The following is a 26,539-nucleotide window of genomic DNA, read 5'->3' as shown; positions in this document are numbered from 1 at the left end:
AAGAATTAGATTCTGGTTCAGCTAGGAATTGAGAGCTAAAACTAGTCACATCAGCTGTAGCTGGCAGAAAAGATGATATGCAAAATGATCTTTTCTAGTTCTTATGTTCTTATTTAAAAGAACACTAGAACATGTATTCTATATTCGATAAAGAGTCCCAAATTTTAGCAATTCCAGATGTCAGAAAATTCTGATGCTGTCTGATCGAGGAGAGAAACCAGAACAATCCAACCAACTCAATTTTCTTTCGCTAGAAGTCCTCCAGAAGAGGGTGAACAGTGTTGTCTTCGAATGCAAAGTGTGCAAGAAGCTGGCCACTGCAAATCATTATCAGCAATCCACAGCCTAGATGGAAACAGAGTAAAGCTTCTTACAACATGCATCGAAAACAGGCATTGAACCCTGAATAAAGGACAATTGGATAGCCAAATAATTGTCTTCCTAAGTATCAAAACACCAAATCAGATAATCTTGTTTTGATAATCGGTTTGGATGTGTAACAAATAAGATATCCAAATAAACTGCCAAACTTTCACAAAGTTATTGTTATGTTAAGTTACTGCATCATTATAACCAGAGGCAGAACTAAAATTATCTGATATTTCAGATTATTAATAATCCAGGATATTAATAATTCTTACATTTCATGTAGCACCTTTCATATCAAGAGAACATCTCACAGTGCTTCACAGGATTTACTGTAATTGTAGGTGAACACAGTTTGTACTGGTTCTACAGTACATTGAAATCCCTGGATATTTTAAATGGATTCTAATCAAATTAAATGCAGTTTCATTACAAACAGCACTTTACAACATGTGATTTAATTGGAAATTCTTCAGATTTTAATTAGATGCGTTGTTGCTAAGGGGCTCAGAACATTTTTAAATTATTATTTTACAGATACAGTATGTCAAGATGTATTAAATACAGCACACATGCAGCATTGCACTGCACAATATGTGAACCAGTTTGGTACTAATTTCACAGTGGTCGAAAGCTTGTGAAGGATTCTTGAAGTCTGTGAGACATTTCATGTAATATACAACAACAACTTGCATTTTTATGGTGCACTTCACACAGAATAGTGTCTCAGATCGCTTAAGTGGCATAATTCGGTAATGCAAAGATTATTATAATTTTTATTATTATTAATAATATTATTTCAGCCACAAAATAAATAGTCAATTCACTTTACAATGTATTCTGTGAGACGTCTCAAAGACGTGATACGGTGCTATATCAAATGCAAATATTATTTTTATAATTTGATGCCAGGAAGAAAGGGTAGGTGACCATAGGTATGGTCAAAGACGAAAGTATGATCTGAAAATAGGCAAAGAACGTAAAGGCACCACGCTTATGGTCACCTCCCCTTTCCCCTTTTTCCTTGCTCAGTGTCTAACCCCTACCACTGTACAGCGCTCTGAGATGTTATGCAGTGAAGGGTGCTATATAAATGCAAATTGTTATTTAAATTAGCGTTTATTCAGGGTTACAGTGCATGAGCTCAACACACATAGAAATGGTCAACTGAGAAAGACAGGAAATTCTGTAGTCTTCCCATAGTCTAAGGGTTAAGGCCCTGTGACAAATTCCATATAACTGTATAACTGTTGGTAAAATGGATTGTTCAAAGATTTTCTCATTCAGATAAATGTAGAAGTGTTAAACTGGGACATGATTCTTGACGGCCCCATTCACCTCTGGGAAGTCACAGGTTGGCTACCACTTGTCTGGTCAGTGCTCATAGCTCATTTCTTTATCACTGGGGATTATCCTTGTTACTCTCCTCTGTACCACCTCTAGGACCTGAACAACCCCCTTATATTGCAGTGACAGGAAGTGTATGCAGTATTCAAGGTGCGGTCTGACCAGAGCAACGTACAGCCTGAGAATAATGCCTTGGGATCTAAACTCAACTGATTTAACAATATAGATCAGCATACTGTTTGCCTTGTTTTTTGCAAATTCACATTGTTTTGACATTGTGAGCAAGAAGTCAACTAACACCCTACATCTCTCTCAGCTTCCCCCATAGCAAGTTCAGTTTCATTCACGGAGTACTTGAGTTTCCTATTCTTGGATCCTATATCTTACATTAATGAGTATTAAACTTCAGGGATATTTGTAAAGTCCTATGAGTGAATGACCATCCAGAAAAAAGTTACAATTAACATGACATTAGAGTGAGCATCACACTGGCCCTGTGCAATGTAAACCCTCAATACACTGTACAGAGCAACAGGAGGGTAAACTGGAGGTAGAGTCATCTACTATTAACCATTTTCTGACTGGGATTAGTGAAGTCTGGTAACAGTTGGGTGGTCTGGACTCCTGGCTGTGACCAGGGTTTGAGCCAGGGAGGCAGCAGCCTATCAGGGCTTCTGGCCGTGGCCAGGGTCTGATATAGAATAATAATAATCCTTGCATTTGATAGTGTGCCTTATCACATCTTCAAGATGTGTCAAAGTGCTTCACAGAATATACTGTAAAGTGAATTGATTGTATATTTTGTGGGCGAAATGCAGCAGCCAATTGCACACAGCAGTGTCCCACAAACAGTCGTGGATTGAAGAGACCAATTTATTGTTGATCTTTTTTTTGAAGGAATTATTTTCCCCAGAAAAGTGATCCGCCAATTGGCTAACAACTGGGTTCCTACTTACTGCTAGGTAAAAAGAAGCATGTGTGTGCAGTAAAGAAACTTGCTCAACGTTTTGCCTTGCTGGGAATCAAACCCAGGTCTCCCATTTGCGAGGTGAGTGCTCTAACCACTAAGCCACGGGATTCCACGGTCAAAGAAATGGGGAATAGAAAAATAATTTTCAGAGGAAGGGGTCTTACAGCTGCTGGAAAATAAAACCTACATTTGGCAGAATTGCTGCTTAACTTGATATTGTTTCAGCATCACAACGGGTTTACAATAATAAAAACATTCTTATATATAAGCTGCCCATGGTCAGTACACGACTTCACATTCACCTTTATTTTTTTTTTGGTTGACCTTCACCATTGTAAAACCCTTCCTTTTGGAGTTACTTTACACCTTCTCCTTTGTGAGGATCTTGAAGTTGATCCATTTGGTGATGGGGAGCCAGTGGAGTCTGGCCAGAACTGGTGAGATGTGGGTACAGTTTGGTTTGGGTATGTTTGCGGGCAGCAGAGTTCTGAGTAATCTGGGTCTTTTGAATAGTGGAGCTTCAGTATGCAGATTAAAGTAGAGCTGAGTGATGTAGGACAAAGGGCGTTTAAGACAAAAGGTTTAATCCAAGAAAACACTATGCTATTCCTCATGGCCATGGTTCCCCAAGTTTGAAGAAAACCTTCCTCCACTCGCAAATATTCATAAAAATGAATATTTTACATTCTTTAGCTATTTGACTAAATGTTATCAGTTACAATACTTCTAGGGATTTTTGAGGGTAAAATGGCAAAAAAGGCCCTATCAGAATATTATATACACAACAAAATAAAATTATCCAATGCCAACTAGCCATAAGAATTCATATACATTATTTAAAACAATTTGACTTGCTCTCTCGCAAGACCACAAGATGGTGCTGTTCAACTTTTCATTTGTTAAATAAAATAAGAGACATTCACATGTTGAAATATATATATAATGGGCCTTGAATAAAATGAAATTTCAAGAATAGTACTGTGGGTTTTCTCTTACTCTCAATATATATGTTATTATATATCTTTGTCTTTTTTCCTTCTACTGGTTTTAATGCTAACCCATCATACAATGGATTATATAATTACATTCATATATTTGTCAGTTCTTTTCAAAATCAGCTGCATGAATGAAGGATTATCTTTAAAAATACATTCTAAAAAGTACCATTTCATAAGAATTAGAAACCTGCAATTGAATATTATGATCATGTATTGTATGATTTGACTTGTTTGGCAGAATCGTTTCAGATTATTCTTTTAAAATGTTCTTTTGAGAATTCGCTGCTCTTTTTATTAGGTTTATACACTTTGATGTTGCAGTTCAATAACTTTAATTTTATTCAGTCAATGTTTTGTTTTCCCAAGATTATAAGAGAGACATGGACGAAGAAGGTCATTTGACCCATTTAATCTCATTCTTCCAGAATACAGGAGTTGCATCACAGATAAATGCATTATGCTGGCTTTAACTGACCTTTCGAGGGAAAACAGGCAATTGTATTTTAGCTTGTTAAATCTAGAAATTATAGAATCTAATGTGGCATTTTGGGAAGATAAGGATCTGTGTAGAGCTGTCCCAGCACAACAAACAACGATTTTGAGAGGGGAAGAGAGGTGAAGGACAAAAAAAGACAAGTCTATGTCACTAGGAAAACTGTTAATCTGGATGAAGTGTCAAAAACCTACAGCTTTATAACTACAGTAAGGAATGATCTTACCACACCAACAAGACAACTTGCACTTATATAGCACCCTTCGTGCAGGTAGTATCACAGAGCGATTAACAGCAACATGACTTGACCCCGAGCGGGAAAGTGGGGGAGATGACTCAAGGCATGGTCGAAGAGGAAAGTTTCCAAGTGTAATTTGAAGGTGGGCAGAAAGGGGGCAAGATGGAAGGATTAATGCAAGGAGTTCCTGAGATTCAGGACATAGAGGCTGAAAGCACGGCCACCAATTGTGAAGTGAAAGGGATGAGGGACTTGCAGCAAACCTGTGCTAGCTGAGTGAAGGCAGCGGGTAAAGGAATGGTATGTGAGCAGATTGGAGAGGCGGGGAGGTGCCAAGGCCTGAAGAGATTTGACAGAGTGAGGATCTTGAAATCTTGAAGTCATTTGTAACCTTGATAAGCCCAGTCTCAGTGCTGTGAGCAGGGTGAAAATTGGACTGGAGGTGCTCGAGAAGGAAGGACAAGTGTGAGCAAAGACAGAGAGATGTACAGTGGGTTAGTACAGCAATCTTTCACAAAGTTGACAATCATACGAAAGGTTCCGAGAAAGACGACCTTCAGCCTGTCTGATCTCACTCTTCCAGAATATGCAGATTACCATCTCCCTTCACAGCATTAAGCTTTTTTTTTAATGTTTAGGCCTCAACCACCCTAACTGGCAACATGGGAACATAGGAACGTAGGAGCAGGAGTAGGCCATTCAGCCCTTTAAGCCTGTTCCACCATTTAATTAGATCATGACTAATCTGTAGCTCAACTAATCGTTTCAATTCCAATTTCCTGCTTTTTCCCCATATCCCTTAATACTCTGACCTACCAAAAATCTATCTACCTCATTCTTGAAGGTGTGGATGAAACCTGCATCAATCTTTAATTACTGTCTGGGTAACAAAATATTTCCTGTGTTTGTCCTGAAATTGCCCTTTGCAACCCTAAACCTATGTCCTCTCATTCTAAAGGCAAATGAAAGTATCAGTATGAGTTTATGGTCTCAATTTCATTTAAGATCTTATGTATCTGTATAACGTCCCCTCTGAGACATCTCTTTTCAAGACTGGAGAGCCTAGCATCATAGCTCATAGATATTACTTGTACACTGAGAGGTCATGCCGTTGCTTCCCTCCGCACTATCTCTCGGGCCTGTGATTTCTTTTCAATTCCATACCTTTATTTTTTTTAATGTGTTAATTATCTGAATAGCTTAAGTGGCTGAAATGCATTAATATATTCAGGGGTGGAGAGAAGGTAAAGTAAGAAGAGATTACTTTGAGGTGATCTGACTGTGAGGAGACAGACAAAGCATAACAGGTCTGCAGTAATCTAAGGCACTGTCAACTATTGACCAGTCTGTCTTGCTCAACCATAATAATCCTTGCATTTGATATAGCGCCTTATCATGTCTTTGAGACATCTCAAAGTGTTTCACATAATAAACTGGAAAGTGAGTTGACTATAGTTGGGCAAAACACAGCAGACAATTGTGACCAAATTATTATTTTTTTTGAACAGATTATTACCTCCGGAAAAGCGATCTGCCAATCAACTAACAACCGGGTTCCTACTTACTGCTAGATAAATAGAGGCACGTGGATCAAGGAAACATGCCCAACGTTTTACCCTGCCCGGGAATTAAACCCAGGTCCTCTCGCTTGCGAGGTGAGTGCTCTAACCAATAAGCTACAGGACTCCCACAATGAGATAGGGAAGTGTAAGTATGTCCTCACCTCTGAAAAACAAGATCCTAATACACGCCTGCTGAAAATGTTCTGCTTCATATTGGCCTTTTGTATTGATAAACTTTGTACCATGATACAGAATATTTTTTGTTTTAATCTAAATCCATTATTGTTGCAACTTATTTTGTAATCTGTTCCTTGCATTTGATAAATGCCATATTAAAAGTCTCAAAGCACTTTGCAGAGATTTTCTGTAAAGTGTAATTACTACATTGATAGGTGAATACAACAGCCAATTTGTGCACAAATACTCTGAAAAACACTCATGAAATGCCTGCTCAATTTTATCTGGACGATTGTTAGACAGAATACTAGGAGAAACTTTTTGAATAGTCCAATAAGATCTTTAACATCCATTTGAGCAGGTAGACAGGACATTGGTTTAACACTTCACCTGAAGAACATCCCCAGTAATAGCAATACTATAGTAGCGCTGCATTGGAATGTCAGGGTAGACCAGTAGTGGCCAACCTTTATGGCCGGCCAACAAAATATATTTTCTTGATTGAATATTTCTTATTTGTGCCATAAATCAATCATATATTCAATCAAGAAAACATTGAAAACACACTACCAATCAAACATCGACTTACCTAGACTCCTGAAAATATTCGGAGGGGGCGGTCACTTCTTGATAGTCCCACGGGCCACTTCCAGCTCGTGGACCACAGGTTGGCCACGACTGGTTTAGACTATGAGCTCAAGGTCACAATGTGAGGCTTGAAACCACAACATTCCAACCCAGACGTGAGATTGCTAGGAACTGATCCACACTGATAGGTTTTGCTTTTGCCACACTGATGTAAAGTAAATGTTTCAACATCCAGACACTCATCTATGCTTTCACTCTTTCTGTTTGATTCTATTCAGGGTCTAAGTCTAAAATGTGTTGCACATGTAGCACTTATGTTCAAGCATTGAGCAAATGTGATGCTAGCAATCATATTTTACACATAGATCAGTAGTTTTGAATAAAGTCTTACCTACAGCCAGCCACCAGTGCCACACACATGGAAATTCAGCCATAACTGAAAAATACGACAAATTGTATTCAAGTTAGACATTCTAAAATAAAAAAAATGTGCAAACTGCAAAAATTCAATACACTTCCAAAGGGGGTGGTGGGGGTGGGGTTAACAAATGTTTTAAGTGTGTCCACTTAATTCTCTCCTCACTAAGACATGCTTCTGCGCTCCCAGTCTGACCTTCTTGTGATGGTTCCAAATGCAATCATTGTTCCGCTGTATTTATACATATGCCTAACTTGCTACTCAGGATAACTCATCACTGAGCTCTTTCCCTTGGGAGTGATCAGCTATCAGTAGCAGTTTATTGTGTATATATAAAAGTTTTTTTTACATTTGATATAGCACCTTATCACTTCAACAAAACATCTCAAAGCTCTTTATAGGATTTTATTATAAAGTGTAGGATACATATGTAGGGAAATCTAGCAGCCAATTTCTGCACAGCAACATCCCACAAACTTGAACTGAATGACCATATTTTTAGCTGGAGGATTGTCAGCCAGGATACAGGCGTTCAATACACAATTTAATTACATACACATATGCATTTTGTTCCTTTTGCTTTACATGCTATTATCTATTTAAAGGGCAAGACAACGTGAACCAAAATATCAGGTTTGGTGACAATTTAGAAATTAACAAAAGAAGGAATAATCTGGGTGTAGAGAGTAGAACTAAAGCAAGAAGTCATAGTTCCTCCCATGAGTCTAGCTGAACACAAACTATGTAAAAGTTTCAGATGCCTCTTGACAATTTAAAAATTCTAAAAGTAATCTCAGGACAAACACCAGGAAGTACTTCTTTACCCAGAGGGAAATTGAAGACTGAAACAGGTTGTCAGAAAGAATGGTTGAGGCCAGAAAGTGACGTTGTTTTAAAGAAACATATTGATGCTGTGATAAGAAGATGGTCGGGTGGGTATTCTGGAAGGATGAGATCAGATGAGCTGTAGGACCTCTTCATCTGAAGCTTTCATGTGGTTTTTAATCTTATGAAAGAATGCTGTACTAATCCAATGTACATCTCTCTGTCTAACATTGTTTCCTCACTGTAATTATGAAGCTATGGCTTTCAGGTTTGGTACTTCATCAAGATATATGCTAACAATTTTCCTAGTGATATAGACCTTTTTTCTTCCTTCTCATCTTGAGATCATTAACACAGTTTGTTGTGCTGTATAACTATAGACTGATCATTGTCTTCTCAAGATGCCCTATTAGATTTAATTGTTCCTAGATTTAACCGGTTGAAATCCTCATAACTGAACTTTGGTCTCTAAATATCATTCAAATGAATAGCAACCACAATGGAAAATATTGAAATGTAAAGACTTAGAAAAGGAAGATGTTTTGAATGCTATTACAAACAATTAAAAGCTTAGCTGCAAACCAAAATACAACTTTGTTGAAGTGAAAGTATTTTTGACTAGTTTCGTTTCAGCAGGAAGCTTCCAAACAAATGTGAACATAGTGTCGCCTAGTGGTCATATCTGATCCGAGAAACCAATGAAGCTAGCAGTCAGTCTGTGTGAGCATTGCATTGGAAGAAGTGCTCTTTGAGGAACAACTACACATTCAGAGATCTCAAATATACATAGGACTAGATGACTATGGTGTAATGGTTTTTATTGCATTGGACTGTGCTTCCGTTGACAACATTCTTGACTCTGAGCTACATGCAGGCACAGGCAAGAGTTTGCAAAGTGCTTCAAACATACTGTAAATCTGCCAACGCTGCATTACACCATCATAGGCTCAGAAACTAAACTTCTGTAGACTGATATACTCTCTGACAAGACAGCACAATTGACTACTAAAGAACCTTGTTTGTAAGAGTAAGTGCTATGATCCCGAATGCACATTTCCAGCATGTTTCATTGTACTACAAACGTTGTACATTGTCATAAGCAGCTCATATGATTATATGAAAAGTAATCAGCAAGTTCCAGAAAGGTCCAGTAAATACATACATTTTTATGAAGGTATTATTGGAGAGATTAGTTGAATACTTGAGAAGAATGTAAGATCTGTTTAAAGGATCACTGAAACACATAAACTGTAGCTAAGGGTGGGGTTAGGGGATGGCGGCACTTGGTTGTAAGTACAAAATCTTGCTCTTACCATGATTTTATAGCCAGAGAAGTGAATTTCACCTGCTCTACAGACCTGCTGTATCAGGGTATTATGAAAGAACCACAACAACAAGGCTACAACAGTAGATAACTGGAGATCATCTAAATTCACTACTGAGAGAGAGTTTCTCATCCCCCACAATCACCAATGATTGGATTCACAACCACTAGGAACTGAGCTGAAAGTTCTCTTTTTTTTAAGAAAGAAGAGTGCTTCGATTACTTTTTTTTAAAAAATGAATAAAAAGTAGNTTTTTATGTGGTTGTATTGTGCCAAAGATGCTAGAATTGAGAATCTTATCATAAGATAGACTGTAAAAGGTACATAAGGAGACTGCTTAGGCTCTATAGACAGCACGAATGAGAGCAGCAAGGATGATCCCTCAGAGTTAGAGGAATGATCTATGAGTCACAGACAAGCTAGGGCTCTTCAGGCTTGAAAAGAGCTGATTCAGAGGGGACCTCATAGAGATATATACATTTCTAATTATAATAGAAAAAATAAATATATAGCAATACTTTCAGATACACCAAGACAGCAGAAAAAAGGACACCATTTAAGGGTTAAAAGGCAATTTCAGCACAGACACTAGGAAGTATTGTTTTTTGCCCATAGGATGATTAATAACTGGAAGAGGTTACCAAAAAGTGTAGTTGATGCTGGGACACTGGATACTTTTACAACTTGAAGTTGTGATGGGAGGACTGTAGGCTGAGTATTCTGAGATCAAATGAACTAAAGGACATTCTTCATCTTGTGATCTGTTGTGAAAAGGGTTTCCTTATCTAAAGAGTATTGCACCTTTCCATAGGAGAAACAATTACATTTTAAGATCGTCCACTGAATACTCAAAGGACACAAACCAAAGTTTTGCTAATTTATGAGAGTTGGAGTAGCACTTACCTGCTGAAGTTACTGCAATATGAACAAGAGTAATGGTAATGGCATAATCCCACACCCATTCCTTAACCACCCCAGCAAAGAGTAGCCCACAAGTGAAGAACGTAACCTCTGTTGAGACCAGATTCACTGAGTGATAAAGGAAAAAGAAAGTGATGCATTAAAGTACATGGAACTACAGAGGCTGTTCTAACAAGGTAAGAAACATGTTCTCCCATAGTTTACTCAACTTCAAAATCCTCACCCTCGTATTCAAGTCCCTGCACTCCTCTGCACCCCCCTACCTCTCTGACCTCCTCTCTCCTCAAAACAGCACGCGTTGCCTTCGTTCCTCCGAGTCTGGCTCCCTCCTTGTCCCCAGAGTCCTTTGCTCCACCCTCGGCGCCGTGCCCTTCAGCCACTATGCCCTGAGGCTCTGGAACTGCCTTCCTCACTCCCTTCGCCCTGCTACCTCCCTTCCCATTTTCAGGTCTCTGCTGAAGATCCGAAACTGTAAAACGCTCTGAGACACCGTCCAGCATGGAGGGCGCTATATAAATCCAAGTTGTTATTGTGGATACTGTTCATAGGTTTTTTCTAAATCTGATAAAGATACCAGAAAAAGAATTAAAGGAGTGATGAGATTAGAAAAAATCTTTACACAGGAGGCGATGCAAATATGAATTTCTTGCCATGAACCATAGATCAAGTAGAGTCCATAAATTCTTTTAAAAGAGAATAAGATTAGATACTTGAAAAAGACCTATATTAAAGGTATGAGTAACGAGTAGGTGAATTGAATAATTAAATTGTGCATGTGGAGGAAAACACCAGCTCAAACTCAATGGACCCAAATAGCCAATTTCTATGCTGTAATTCATTGTGAATCCATAATAAAAAAAATTCTCCTTTAACCCTTAAAGTTAACATATCCTAACATGTCAGTTAAGTGCTTTGCAGTGTTCATCCTACGCAAAAAGCTTGTTGTTATTGTTGTTGAACAATTTTGTTAATGCAAAGAAAAGAGATGACAAAGCTTTTGCTTTTTGCATAGGGTAAATGGAACAAATACAGTGGAAGCCGCTTAAGCAGTATACATCAGGGTCGGACATTTTGTCCGGCTTAAGCAGAGAAAGAGGTTAACCAAAGTTCTCTTATCTCTTCCCGCCCAGCAGCACAGTAGCAGCGCCTCCTCCTTCCCATTGCCATTCTCATTGGATGGGAAGGGGACCAAGTGGGGGCCCCAAGGTAATTGACAGCTGGTTGCAGTCCATCCATTCACAAGCAGTTCCAGCTGTCAATCAATTGTGATTTGATTCCTCCCATTCCCTCCCTGTTCCTTCGTGTTCCTCTGCCCCCTCACTGATTGACAGCTCAAAACCACTTGTGATTGGCTGGAGTCTGCTGTCAATCAACCACGATTTGACTCCTCCATCTTCATTCCAGACACACTTGTGGCTAAATGGAGCCACAGAAGGTACAAGTAGATGCAGCAGTGACCAGTGTGACACTTTGTCTGCATTAACCATCATATTTAAAGCAGGCAAGAAGACAATTGAACAACATACTGCAATAAATAGCTTTCAAAAATATGACCTAATTGGGACTATCACATCAAATTTTGCACACAGAACTTATTTGAATCCAGCACAGGCCACCAGGTTCATTCTAGCTGTTCATTCTAGTACAGACTGCTGTGTTGAAAGATATCTCCCCATATGAAAGAACATAACTTTTATATCCAAGGGCCTAAAATTTGAAATTGGTTTGTAATTTGTTTTAAAATAAAATGTTATGAATACCTTGATTTTTTTTGAAGGAACAATAATATTGTGACATTTTTAATTTGTTTTAAATGCTGGTAGAAAATGAACAAATTTTAAAATTAAATTATATGACTTTAGTTTACTAATTCCCTTGCTGATTGGTTACATCGTATCCTCTAATTGACTATTGGAGGAATTTTATGACATAGAGAGCTGTTACAATGTTGAATGCCTTGCAATGAACACGGTAGGATCGACAGGATGACCAAAGAGTTGTAATAACTACCCTATTATCTTATATATACCATAATTTCTTTAAGGCTTATTACACATTGTAATGGTATCACAACTTTTGGTCACCCTGTATATTAGCTTCAATAAGGACTTAGAATGATAACTAATTCTAAGTTAGTTATCTAGGAATAAATTGAAGATGTATTGAGAAAAGGCATGTAAATAGATTTCTCTTTCAAAGAGACAGCAGAGATTCAATGGGTCAAATGATCCTCTTTATTGTAATTGTGTGTCAGCCTGGCACAGTGGTAACACTCACACCTCAGAGTCAGAAGGTTGTGGGTTCAAGCCCCACGTCGAGACTTGGAATCATGTACTCTAAGTTGACACTGCATGCAGTGCTGGGGGGCCGTTGCATTATCAGAGGTAACGTCCTTCGGATCTGACATTAAACTGAGGTCCATCTACCCGTTCAGGTGGAAGTTAAAGACCCCATGGTACGATTCGAAAAAAGAAGGGAGTTTCTCACAGTGTTCTGCACAACAAATATTCTATGGCTGTTTGTGGGACATTGCTACGTGTAAACTGGCTGCCACATTTTGCCCATTAAATACACAGTCAATCCACTTCACAGTGGGATGTCTCGACAATGTGATAAGGTGCTATATCAAATGCAAGGAGTATTATTATTAAGCTCTATAGTTCTTTGGTGGACATTCATCTAACAATGAGACACAGGCTGTGTGGCAATAAGAAGCAGCCATCGAATCAGGTATCTTCAGGTAGAAAATATTGATCCAATAAAGCCGTCCAAAACATTCCATTGGTAAGAAACCAGAAACATTCCATCAAATAGCTGTAGTAACTGCCTTTGGGGTAGAAATGTTTGAGCAAACGACAAATATGAGGTAGGGTGGGATTGGGGATGTGCACACATTTCTCTTCAGAGCCAAATATGGCAATTATCAACTGGGCCATGCCCAAGAGAGAAATGGCCCATGTCACATATTGCATTCTTCACTTCAAGTGCTTTAATATCTTTTTGATAACATTTTGGAGATCCTTGTTAGCTGTTCTAATTAATATTAACCAAAGGAAAATATTAAGTTCCAATACCTCACATCTATTAACTTACACTTATTTCTCCAATAGTCCTAATGAAGTACATGTAATTGACTCCAAAATGTAGTCAAATAACTACCAATATCAGCAACATATTGATGTAATTCTAGAAACCAGAGTAAAAATTATGGGTTTGAGAGGTGGCTTCAATGGCTGAAGGAGGCTCTGTGTGCAGTTTCTGCTTAGCCTGAACACATCAGCTCAAGCAAGAGCCGTGCTGTGTCAGATAAATGACTATAGAGTAGAGAACAGTCATTTATCTTAGTAGGAGGAAAATCTAAGTCTATGATTGCAGAGGTAAACCATGCTATAGCTATATTTGAGAGATAAAAGTTGTAAGAGAATGACAAAGCTTCGGTTGTACATTTGATAAAATGACTTTCTATTGAAAGACAGAGCTGATTTAAAAGAGCCTACAATGTGCAGCATTTTTAAATGGATAAATCTTATTATGGATCTAATGTAAACTGATGTGCCTGATAATATTGCTTTTTTTAATTTATTTAATGTAAACACTGGGCTATTTTTTCAGTTTGTTTCCGTTGATGTGTGTGGTAATATTTATTCTCAGAGAGAATTTAGTAACAGTGTATGTCGCCATTTTAAAGGCAATACACAGAATAACTGGTATGGGGTAATTATTACCTCCTGGGGCACATACAGTGTTGAAAGTAATAAGTCGTAGGTTCCAAATTCAGACAGCATTCTGCTTGCAGGAATTGTTGTTAGTCTTTTACCTGAGACCACTGAATATTGGAATAGTCCTGAACACCCACCTAGCCTCAAGGTCTGTAAAACAGTCAACATTTGTGGCGCAGTATCCAAAGTATGAAAATGGTTTTACATTTGCATTAACTAATTCAAACTTACCCAGGTATCTTTTGCTCAGCCACGATGGCTCTGTTTTGAAGTCAAAAGGTATCAAGACATCAAAAGTGTCAAGCCTGCAATGGTTTAGGGAAGACATTTTCAAATATTGTACCTCATCTTCTGGCAGAAACAACTACTTGAATAAAATATAAAACATCACTGAATATTAGAAGTATCATCCTGCACAATACCATTTGTGCAGTGCCAACACCTATTTCGTATAGTAGTAAATTATCAACAAAATACAATATTGGGCATATTTGATGCCACTTGTGTGGGGAAAGACAATTGGTATCAAATATACTTAGTATTGTATTTGTTGGTAACTTATTAACAGAGATCTGTTATTGGACTGTCCCTCCCTTGCACAGTGTATTTACAAATGAGGAATCAGTTTAATCCCCTTCTGCACTCAGAAATTTTAAAATTGTACTTATTATAAAATGCTTCAAATGTGTTTAAACAAGACAGGCCAGGAGAGCAAAGTAGTAAGTGGATTTCTATCACTGTTATTGAGCACCTCTGAAAATTGTTTGTTTTTTGTTGCATTCCAAATCTCCTCCAACAACAACAAAATTACATTTGTAAAGTGCCTTTCAGGATGTCCCAAGGCGCTGGACAGACAGAGTTACAGACCCGAGCTTAGGGTCGGGGTGGGGGAGGGTGGAGGTAGGGGGGTTGCAGGGAGATCAAAAGCACGGTCGAAGAGGAGGGTCTTGAGACGGTTCTTGAAGGTGGCAAGGGAGAGGGCAAGGCGGAGGGACTGCAGGATGGAGTTCCAGAGGGTGGGGGCAGAGTGGCGGAAGGCCCGACCACCAATAGTGGGGCGAGCGAGGTGGGAGACGTGAAGCAGGCTGGAGCCCGCTGAGCGGAGGGAGTGAACAGGTTGGTAGGGGCTTAGGAGGTTGCAGAGGTTGGAGGGAGCAAGATTGTGGAGGGCTTTGAAGGTGAGGACCAGGATCTTGAACTGGATCCTCTGTGTGATGGGAATCCAGTGGAGTTGGTGAGCTTGAGATGTGATCAAGCACTTTGAGAAATTATTGGATTATATGGCTACAGGAGTTGTATCTGACTGTAACCTTAAACCGTAATCAATCCACTGCCGACACCTGGAATTCCACTGAGCCTATAAGACAAATTTTGTCTCGAAATTTAAGATTGAACAAATTTTGAAACACTTCCAAATGAAATCTTAATTTGAAACCAGGTTCTTAATTGAAACCTTAATTCTTTTAAGAGAATTTAATAATGTTTCACGATAACGTGTGAACTTAAATTTTAAGATAAAGCAACCTTATAGGCTAATACTAGATGAAATTTTAGCGTTCATAATAGCCCAGACTAAAATAATATTGATTTTATTGTTTGGTCAGCCAGGTGCCATGATTATCTTCCTTGAGTATCCAACTCAGAGAGTTCTACATATATATGCCACCAACACATGGAAATTTCCCCGAGTCTTTAATGGCACGTACACACTTTCCGTGGAGGGATGCATCCTGCTTATTTAATTCAGAAAATGTACAGTATTTGGAAAAGGTTGGCAAGAGCTAAAGCGTTGGTCCCATGAGTGTGTGTTGGGTTACTGCTGGAATTTAACCTGTTAAAACCATACAGCTTGTGTTTGAGAGCATTGTCTGGCAAGCTCCCGTTCCTTGTCCAGCTAGGACCATTCTACCCAGTGGGGTTTTGGTTTGCAGAGTTAACCTGGAGCCAAGTGGGAAGAACCTGCCTTCAGTGATACAACATTGATACAATAGTAAAGTGTTTTCTACTTAATATGGTATCATGCTTGCAATATAAATTAAATTCCCAATTGGCAAGCTGTCAGTACAGAATGCACTGCACTGATGAATGGGACCTTCATAATTCACTCGCACACTGTGGTACTCACAAATTAATCAGTCCCCTTCACTCATGGGAATAATTTCATGTTCAATGATGCACCATCAGGTAACCTGTATATTAGTGAGCTTGCAAAGTGTTCTACTAGCCTGTGCTGAATATCTGTTATTGTTCCACATCCTGAATTAGGGATCAAGTTTCAATCTGCACAGGGCCCTCTGGGCTCCATTGGTCCTCACCTGAAGCAAATTACTACAGTTTTCACTAAGTCAGAAGGTTGTGGTTACAATCTCCATGTGGTTACTTTGAGCCAACAGGATAGCCTGACACTCCAGTGCATTGCTGGAGAAGCATTGCTTTGCCAGAGGTTCTGCCCTTTGAATGAGTCATAAAACGGAAGTCCCCACTGTCTGTTCAGATGGATATTAAAGAGTGGAGTCCAGTAGCTCAGTGGTTAGAGCACTCGCTTTGCAAGTGAGAGACCTGAGTTCAATTCCAGGCAGGGCGAAACCTTGGGTAAGTTTCCTTACTCCACACGCCTAATAATAATCCCTCCAAAACCAAAAACAATAATAAATTGGTCATTTTCAATCTACGACTGTTCGTGGGAATTGCTGTGCGCAATTGGCTGCCGCATTCGCCCACAAATATACAGTCAATTCACTTTACAGTGTGTTCTGTGAAGCGCTTTGGGATGTCCTCCCGACGTGAAATGCGCTATATCAAATGCAAGGATTATTATTATATTATTATAAGATCCTGTAATATTATTTGCCTACAAATACACAGTCACCACACTTCACAGAAAAATTCTATGAAGCACTTTGATACATCTCAATGACGTGTTAAGGAGCTATATGGAACGCAAGGAATATTATTAAATTACTATTTGAAAGGAGAATGGAGTTTCTTCTGGAGGCATGGCAAACAATTAATCATTCACTTTTTGACTGTTTGTGGGATATTGCTGTGAGCAAACTGGTTGCTGTGTTATATATAGCACCATTCATTTCGGGAAGACGTCTCAAAGGATTGAAACACTGCTGGATGGAAACCCAAGCTGGGGTGGGTGCTGAAGGCGATGGGGAACCAAAGATTACTGAAAGTGAAGTCAAAGAGCTACATGTTGAGACGGGCCTTGAACAAGGAAACAAAAGAGTCTGAGGGACTCTGGGATGGACTACACACAAAGTTATTACACTTTACAGCAAATATCTGTGAAACACTTTAAGACGCTTCATCATTCTCGGAGCTCTATCAAATGCAGGGTCATTGTTATCAAATCATTTCTATTGAAGAATCAAATCCAGCATATTTTCTTTCTCTTTCAGCTACTGATTGATTCATTATGAATTTCCAACAATTTCAGTTATTATTGCACCTTTAATACATAGTTGTTTCCTAAACATAAAATCAGGATTAATTGGCGACTCGTCTCATAATATTAGGTGGAGTTTGCTGGAGCAGATTAGGGGCCACTGTGGTCCTGCAGGACAAATTCACTCCATGTCTAATTAATATCATTTGTGAAGGGTTTTGAATGTCCTTTACCATGAAAATGATGTATAAATGTAAGTTATTGAATTGCATGTCATTTCCCTAGCACCACCTTTAAATGACCAATGAAGTCAGCGGAGGGTTAAACAACACTGTATATTTTACAAGCTTCTGTTTGTGCACTACAGGGTTTCAATGCTGCTGTGGTGGAGACAGCCCTGAGCAATCACCGTTAATGTACAATTGGCACATCTCCCGCCATGGCACCATCTCAACCAGTACTTATCAGCTTGTCTAAGAAGCTGTTTTTCTACATTTGCCATCCAGTCCTTTTGACTGCCACGCTCCACACTTGTATTTGTGGTCTCTTTGCGTTTTACATTGCTTAAGTGGCTCATTAGCTGCTTTAGAAGCAACAAGGTCCTCATTATTGGAGGTGTATAACCATTGACTGATATACTTTTCATTACCTTTGAAATAAATGGCATTTCTCACAAGCAACATTTAGGAATTCCGTGGACTGAGGCAACTCTGTCATTGTTTTGTCAAGGTGTAATTTAACATGCTTTAACTTCATTTGTCCACGGCTACACACATGTTTTAAAGTAACTGTTGTTTCTGTGATTTTTTTTCAAATATTCAATGCAATGGAGATTTGCATGATTGAGAAGTTGTGTAATGGAAACTTTGTACAGGGCGTGTTTTGACAACATTTGATCATGCCTTTACAGTACAATACAAAATTACATTTGTATAGCACCTTTCCCATCAGGAGGACCTCCAATACGCTGACGGGTCAAGAATTTGGACCCGAGCTCACGATTGGGGAGGGTGGAGGGCAGGGAGGGTAGGAGGGCGGCTGAATGCTCGGTTGCAGAGGAAGCTTTTAAGACGAGCTATGAAGAAGGCCAGCGAGGGAGCGAGGCAAAGGGAATGTAGAATGGAGTTCCATAGGGTGGGAGGCAGAAAGGCTGAAGGCTCGGCCACCGATGGTGGGGCGGACCGAGTGGGGAAGTGGAGCAGCCTGTTAAGTGGAGGGAGCGGACAGATTGATGTGGGATCAGCGGGTTGCAAAGGTAGGGAAGGCCTTGAAGGCGAGGACGAGGATTTTGAACTTTATCCTCTGGGGAATGGGGAGCCAGTGGAGACGGACGAGATTGGGGGTAATGGGGTCACAGCGTTTGGTGCAGGAGAGGATATGAGCTGCAGAGTCCTGGATGACAAGGTGGGAGAGGGGTCAATGGAATAATGTGATCGACAGTATTAATGTTGAGGTCTAAATATGTAGATTAGGTTTACCATTTGCAAACACATTAATAACCAATAAAAGGTATTACAGAATTACCTGTAATAATTTTCTTTAGTTACACCTTCCCCTCTCCCTTTATTAACATCCCATTCTTGTGAAGTACTCCAAGATGTTATCCTACATAAATGCAAGTTGTTATTGTTAATTATAAATTAAGGTCATCAGTAATTATCACGACATGCATTTGCACATTAACCAACTCTCAAATTTTGCAAATGGGTTGTTAACCCAACTTGCAAATTAGACTCTCTTGTCTGACCAAAAGCAGGATCTGATCAATGATAAAACTAAAATAATTTAAAGAGACTGAGCTCTGAGAAAGGGTCATATATGAAATGTGAATCTATTTTTCTCTTTCACACAGTTCTGTGGATTTCCAGTATTTCTGGTTTTATTTGGCTGTGATTAATTACTCACTGAAGGTTTAGAGATAATGAGATACATTTGCAAATCCTAATACACTCCGTTAATGACAACTTCTGTTTTGTGACTGAATTCGCAGGATTGGTAACCTGATTGGTTAAACCTATTTTGTAGCCTACAATTGGCTTCCCAACCTTACATCTGACATGTTCTTCTTGGCTGAGAAATATCCCAAAAGCAAAACAACAATACTTATGATTTACAATGATAGCTTGTGTTTTACTTTTTGGACCATTTCACTGCTTTTGCCAGTATAGCAATTATGATTTTTTTTCCTGTGATATTTTGGTAACAAATCCCACATTATCAGCTACAGGCTGGAAGTCATAGATAATGCAGCAACAATCTGATTTGCGAATGCCACGTTCTCAACCAATTTGAAGCTCCCATGAATGAAGATAATATAGGCCACAATTTGAGTGTATTTGACTAAGTCAAGATATTATTCCAACTTTGCAAAGATTACATGTAAGGTGACATTTGAAAAACAGTAATTTCTACAGTTTTGGTCATCCTACGTTCATTGAAGCTTAACAGGCAAGTTTACCTTTTCTCACACAAAAACAACAAACTGCATTTATATAGCACCTTTCAAGTTGGGAGGATGTTCCAAGACGTTGGACAATGAGGGGTTTGCACCCGAGCTAGGGTCTGGAGTCAAGAGGATTGGAGGTCAAGTGAGGTTAGAGGTGGGAACATGACCGAAGGCAAGGATGCCTTGAGACGGGCCTTGAAGGAGGCAAGGGAAGAGGCAAGTCAGAAAACCTCTGGAAATAGAGTTCCAGAGGATGGGGGCAGAAAGACTGAAAGCCCAAACTCTGATGGTGAAGCGAGCAGGGCTTGGGACATAGAGCAGGACAGTGCCCGTCGAACAGAGGAAGTGGACAGGTCAGTGAAGTTTTAGTAAGTCACAGAGATAGGGAGAAGCAAGACTTTTAAAGGTGGGGATGAGGATCTTGAACTTGATCCTCTGGGGGATGGGGAGCCAGTAGAGCCAGGTGAGGATGGAGGTGATCGACTCACGGAGTTTCCTTGACTTTCTTATGTTGTTAACTTCTTCCCATGTAACAATTTAACATTTTCTTGCAGAAAATACTAGCCACGAACAGTGCAAAAACCATACTCAGAAAATTTAAGCAGTATCAGACTGCAGTGCACATTCACATCCCGCTTGCCACATTTCATACAAATGTAGCAAAAATGCTCTATAGACGTTTGGTACAGTTGGGAGAAATTTATGAAACCATTAGCTGTGCTGTCAGACGTCACAAGGCAAGATTAGGTCTGTCTAGTCATCCAGTCAGTCTGATCAGCAGTAATTGCATGTAGTGCTAGTTAGAATCATATTCAGTCTTACACTTTATGACGGTGCCTCAAGGACTAATCACACAGATCACATTCATTGCATCGACACTATTAATTGTGGACTACAAAGGAGCTTTGTTTTCAACAACTGCTCTCCACAGCAAAGATGCTACGTGGGAATCAAGCCACAGTTCAGGTGATGCTCCTGTTGAAATAAAAGGTTGTAGGCAAACACGGCACCCAAGCATCCAATTTGTGCACAGTTACGTCCTGCAACATGAGGTGAATGATCAATTTTATTTGGGGGTGAATCGGTGGCCAGGACACCAGGATAAATTCCCTACTCTTTTTGAACAATGTCTTGGGATCTTTAGCATCCACCTTAAAAGGACTGCAGTTTAACATTCATCTGAAGGACTTCTTTTTTGGTCGGCTAGATGTCTGACACATGAGGAAAACCATCACAGTGCTTAAGAGTATTCAAACCAAACTCAGACTTTCATGCATTAGAATGGAAATCCCTGAGATATTTATTGGAATCGAATGTGCACTCTTTCCCTAAAGGAATATATCCCTCTTACCTAATTCTGAAGACTATTAGGCATAAGTTGAAAAGAGGCTTGAAGACCTCAGAGTGTGTGTTGGGCTCTGCTGGACTCTAATCAGTTAAAACTACATAGCTTGCCATTAAATGCACTATCTGGTAAGCTTTCCCACTGCTTATCCAGATAGGACCCTTCCCTCTTAGGACTTTGGCTTCCAGGGTTAACAGAAACTGTGGGAAGAATCCCTACCCCCAGTGACTGGTCTGCCCTTTCAGGAATTGGATTTCCAAGACGGCCACAGAATGGGCTTGATCCTGACAATCCGTTTCCAAACACATCACCTCCAAGGATAGCCTGCTTACCTCCCACCAAAGAGGATTGACACTAGTTGATCATTTGACATCCAACAAGCCTGGGTTTGAGCCCTCACGAGGCGGATGGCAGGTACCAGGAACTCCCAGTGAGTTTGTGGTGGGAAACATGCCTCAGCTTGAAATTCATGAGAGAATGCAAGAAATGTATTATAAACCCAGAAAGAAATAGCGTCTAGCATTTGTGACTGGGGTGTGTTTACCTGGAATCACAGGTTTAGGTGTATGTTAGAGATGAGATATTTCCAAATCAGATTGTTATTTCCTTTTTGCTCACAGTGATTACTATTGTAACTATGTCACACTCTTATTAAGATCAAAAAGTCTTGCTACAGCAATGTGTGTGTGTAATGGTGTCTGGAGATCAGCCGAATGACAGCTGTCACATCCCACCTTCAGGGGCCAAATTTGATGAGGTGTTAAATTAATAGAAACAGAAATATAGGTTTTCATTTTTGACTTTGCTTCTAGTAAAGCTAAAACTTTACTGCTCTGGTTCTTTTTTTGTCAGGGAAGAAGCCTGTGAATTCACAAAGTTGGATACTCATGCTAATTCACCCACAAAACACACAGTCACTTTACAGTATATCCTATGAAACACTTTGGGATGTCCTCCGGACGTGAAAGACGCTATAACAAATTTATATTTTCTTATTATTTATTAATATGCAAAAGTTATACCTGCACACAGATATAAGAGTTAACTTATCTCAACCTTTCAGTTCTGGTGTAAGATAATACTTGAATTTCTCTTCTTTCAAATGTTGATTTTTTTTACCTTAAAGTTAAAACATTCAAACAAATATGCAATGAGGTCTTTCACTGTTTATATTTTCTCAGTTTAGTTTGGAACAAGTGACCGTGAACACCTAAGTGACAATTATTCAAACATTTTAACACTAAAAGGCAACATGTGGAGCTAGATAAATGGAATTTGTTTTCTTGGGTCACAGAATCCCATTTGCAGAAGAAAATCTCTGCTTAAGCAGTTGGGAGCTGGATTTTGTCTACACTCTGCAATGACATGGTAACCTCACAAGTGCTGCCCACACACTGATTCTGCCTTTAGTATTCTAGTGGGTAGGAGACAATAATTCCACAGAGTCTGTAACAAGGGCAAGTTCTCCTTTGTACTTAAACCAGGGGCAAGAGTTCCTTTGTATGGATGCAAATAACATACGCCCAGGGAACAACTTACCAAAAGCCTGAATGATTCCTGCATTAGAAGCATGACAGCTAATTTGATTCGAAATGAAGTTCTGAATGACATCATTAATATAAGTGGAGGGTCACCTTAACTAGTTAACATGTTATTACATGATGGGGGTCTAATTCGCATTGATCACTAAAATAGCAATCTTTCTGTTGTTATTTTTAGTGATAAGTGAGTGATAGACCTAATTCGTGATAGTCCTTGTACAGACTGGTATAGAGTAACCTGCCAGACATTCCCTGTAAAGTCTCAAGCGTAAAGAATAGGGCATTTTCTTCCCACAAATCTGCACCATTTCTATAAGATGAATAGCATTATTGTAAAAGTTAAATCATTTTCCTTGAGACAAAAATAAAAATGGTGACTGCATAAAATGGGCTTTACTTTAGCTAGGACGGACTACTTTACTTATTGATAGGACTGCTCAGCCATCAATGTGCCTTGAATTACAGTGGGTCAGCCTCACAATCTTTTGCCCAGTACGTCTCCTCTGAGCAAGTTCAGTCCCGGAGAGACTGATTCTACGGAATTCCATACACCATATGGACCATGCTTGGGCATATGTTATGATTATGTTGTGTTATGTCAGACTGGACTACATGAGTTCAAAATCCATGGAACTTGAACCCACAGTCTTCTGACTCAGAAGTGCTACCAACTGAGCCATTCTGAGTAAGCAAAACAAGAACAAACCCAAATCCTGAAGCATTCTCAGGTTGAAACCTATTACACATTTGTTGTACCTCGAGCATAGTGTGCCTTGACAGCGCTTCCCTTCTTTCCCGAGCCATTGTTGCCATGGTAAAGTATTTTAGAAGACAGTGTATCATCTTCAAGTATAGCAGAGGGTGCAGTGAGGCAACAGTTGATTGATGTGATAATGTCTTTATATCTGCTCCCACAAATTACTTTATTTTTCTTGCAGGTCCAGGGATTAAAACTTAAGTACAAATATGAAAGTCAGATTCAACTTGAAGCAGTTCCAGCACAGGTTTCAGCACAAAATCTGCCCAGCTGTCAATATGAGAGTGATTAATAAGAGCATTCAAAACAGGTTGTTCCCACAACCAAGTCAAATGAGCTGTAACAATACTGTCCCTTTAAAACAAGACTAATTAAAAAAACCTGAACAAAAAGTCAGAGTATACCAATATCCTGCTATCCAATACCATGAACTACAGGTCAAAAGTCCAATAATAATGATAATAATCCTTGCATATGATATAGCGCCTTATCACATTGTTGAGATGTTTCAAAGCAGGTAAAGTGAATTGACTGATTATTTTGTGGGTGAAACCAGCAGCCAATTGTGCACAGCATCCTCCCACAAACAGTCATGGATTGATTTTTATTATTTTTTTAAAAGGATTATTGCACCTAGAAACCGATCCGCGAATCGATCCTACCAACTAGTTACTGCTAGGTAAACAGAGGCGTATGGAGTAAGGAAACTTGCCTTCAGTTTTGCCCTGGCTGGGAATCAAACCTGGGTCCTCTCGCTTGAGAAGTGAGTGCTCTAACCAATATGCTACAGGGCTCCTGAATGTGTGGTGTGTCCAACTTCTGAGCACAACCATTGTGAAAGGTATCGGCGGGCGGGTGAGAGATTGTATCCAGCACATATGTGGACAGTCAATGTGTTAATTATGAACTGGTCGCTTTTCTCAATGATATGGTGTTAATTAGCACCATATGTGTTACAGTAACTAACAGGTAATACATCTCAGTTTTCACTTCTGTAACAACAACTTGCATTTATATAGTGTCTTAAGGTGGGGTAGAGTCCCAGAGCGCTTGTATAATTATGACCTTCAAGTGAGGAGGAATAAGGGGAACGACCAAGCTACAATCAAGACAGAGAGAAACATTCTTATAATCTACAGTAAACAAATACATTTTAACATAGCGTCAACATGTTCTCACCTGAACGTCTCAAAGCATATGCTTCCAACAGCATAATATACACCATAGAAGGTCACCAAGCATATCAGTAACTGTAGGAGAATTATCTGCCAAAAGATATTAAAAGAAGCTGTAAGGCTCAATGGAAACGGGTATAAATGTGAGTAATTAACACAGGCACAAACACTCAACCAAATGCAAGACTACTGTTGATGCGCAGAGAAAATTAGCCAAATTCTCTATCTTCAGTATTCAAGCTTATAATGACAAAACTGAGACAGCTTCAAAGCAACCTTCATCCTAATATCTAAACATAATCCACACGAACAGCAGTTATTGATTGTGATACCTTTATGTCCGTGACCTTGAACTTCACTGCCATGTAAACATTAGGCCTACATGCTTTGCCATAAGGAAAATCCCTGGAAGGGTGGCTGACAGGGTCAATGGCATCCAATTCCCTTTTTTCAATATGTTTCTCTAGGTAGAGAGTTCGAAGTGCCAGGATTATCAGATTAAAGTAAGATGCACGAATCATCTGTCAAACTCAATAGAGGCAATCGCACAGAGACATGATTGAATCTATATCGGTGCTTTTACTGACTCAGTTTCCAGAAGTAGGAATTAGCAAAGGTCACACTTCTGTACATCACAGCAGTGCCTATGGGAATTATTCTGAACATCCTATTTACCTAGTGTACATTATGCCACAAGTAACAGTGAACATTAAGAATTCTAAGGACAGCATTATGGGTGGCACTAACCCATAACATCAGTAATACTCTGCAAAGAAAACTTACTCTGTAACAAACTGGTATACATTTACAAAATACTGATACAAACTCCACTAAAAACATTATTCTAATATCATATTGGTCATATTGATTTGGGAAGCCCCTGAAAATTAGTCATGTGAGTCTGCAAACAGCTTGGTCCTTTCCACTCGCAACATTTTTTATATAACTCTGCCATTTTTTAATATTGTTTATGAAAACACATTACTGTTTATCAAATGCAAGGATTATTATAAGAAGCATTATTATGTTTCAATTTTTATTCCAATTTTCTCCCCCTTTGATCCTTCCCTTCTTCTCCCATATCTCTGGTATCTAGCTTAATTGACCTAAATCTGGCCTTAGGGTCTGAGCCTAGAAAAACAATAATAGCAACTTGCATTTATATAGTGCCCTTCACACAGAAATAGTGTCTCGGAGCGTATGTGTCAGAAAGTTTGTGTCAGTAGGTTATTTCTTTTTATTGCTGTTAACTTTACTGCAGGAGATTTATCTGATGCAAATATTGGTCAGGACTAATTTTAATTGCTTTGGACCTCTGGGGTAAAGATCCTCTGTCCGTTCTTTCCACATGCTTGAACTCAACACTTAATTATCAGAAGGTATTAAAGCATACCTGTGACACTTTTCAAATTGTAATCACTAAGAATGCATTTATGTTCAAGTTTTGCAGTCCTGTTGCAATGATTTATGTTTTCTATATTTCTTTGCTTTTTGGTCAGGGTAAACTATGCTAGAGACCTTCCAGAGAGAAAAAAACCCACCTCTCATTTATATAACACCTTTCACATAACACAAACATCTCAAAGCATGTTACATAATACAATTGATTAGAAATGAAAGTGAAGGATGTTATACAGGCAAACATGGCAGCGAATATCATTCAGCAATGTCTCGTAGATAAGAGTCAAATGAAAGAGAAACATAAAACAGTTTTTTTTAGCATAGACGGAAGCCATTCAGCCACTGCTACCTGACTTAATAACTCACTCTCTTATTTCATTAGTCCTATATTCTAGGTCAATCCCCCAGATGTGTAAAATCAATCAACTAATAATGGGCACAACATTTTAAGGCTGAAATTCCACTGCATTTACCCTAAAGAGGTAAAAGGTTTTAAAAGAGTGATTTCTTCTTCTATATGGGACATTTGATGC

At 39.1% G+C, this 26,539-nt stretch overlaps 1 protein-coding gene across 1 annotated transcript; it reads right to left on the bottom strand.

Moving 5' to 3' along the window:
• Window positions 1-250: 250 nt before the first annotated feature.
• Window positions 251-25,126, bottom strand: tmem244 (transmembrane protein 244). Its single transcript, XM_007899307.2, has 6 exons — window positions 24,938-25,126; window positions 24,610-24,695; window positions 14,179-14,252; window positions 10,211-10,336; window positions 7,131-7,175; window positions 251-345 (listed from the first exon to the last, which is right to left on the bottom strand). The coding sequence occupies exons 1-6, from the start codon at window positions 25,124-25,126 to the stop codon at window positions 251-253; spliced, it is 615 nt and encodes a 204-aa protein (XP_007897498.2).
• Between the last annotated feature and the right edge of the window lie 1,413 nt (window positions 25,127-26,539).

The sequence above is a fragment of the Callorhinchus milii genome, unplaced genomic scaffold, assembly GCF_018977255.1.
Source record: "Callorhinchus milii isolate IMCB2004 unplaced genomic scaffold, IMCB_Cmil_1.0 Scaffold3, whole genome shotgun sequence".
NCBI lineage: Eukaryota > Metazoa > Chordata > Chondrichthyes > Chimaeriformes > Callorhinchidae > Callorhinchus > Callorhinchus milii.
The sequence above is the reverse complement of the archived record's forward strand: the minus strand, read 5'-3'. Positions and strand labels throughout refer to the sequence as shown.

Bases quoted from the DNA above. Each gene is read 5' to 3' on its own strand.
- tmem244 (XM_007899307.2), bottom strand. From the start codon at position 25,126: ATGATTCGTGCATCTTACTTTAATCTGATAATCCTGGCACTTCGAACT. The intron at 14,253-24,609 runs GTGAGAACATGT...AAACCATTGCAG, and splicing joins ATATGCTTTGAGACGTTCAG to GCTTGACACTTTTGATGTCT. The intron at 7,176-10,210 runs GTAAGTGCTACT...CGTATTTTTCAG, and splicing joins TATTGCAGTAACTTCAGCAG to TTATGGCTGAATTTCCATGT.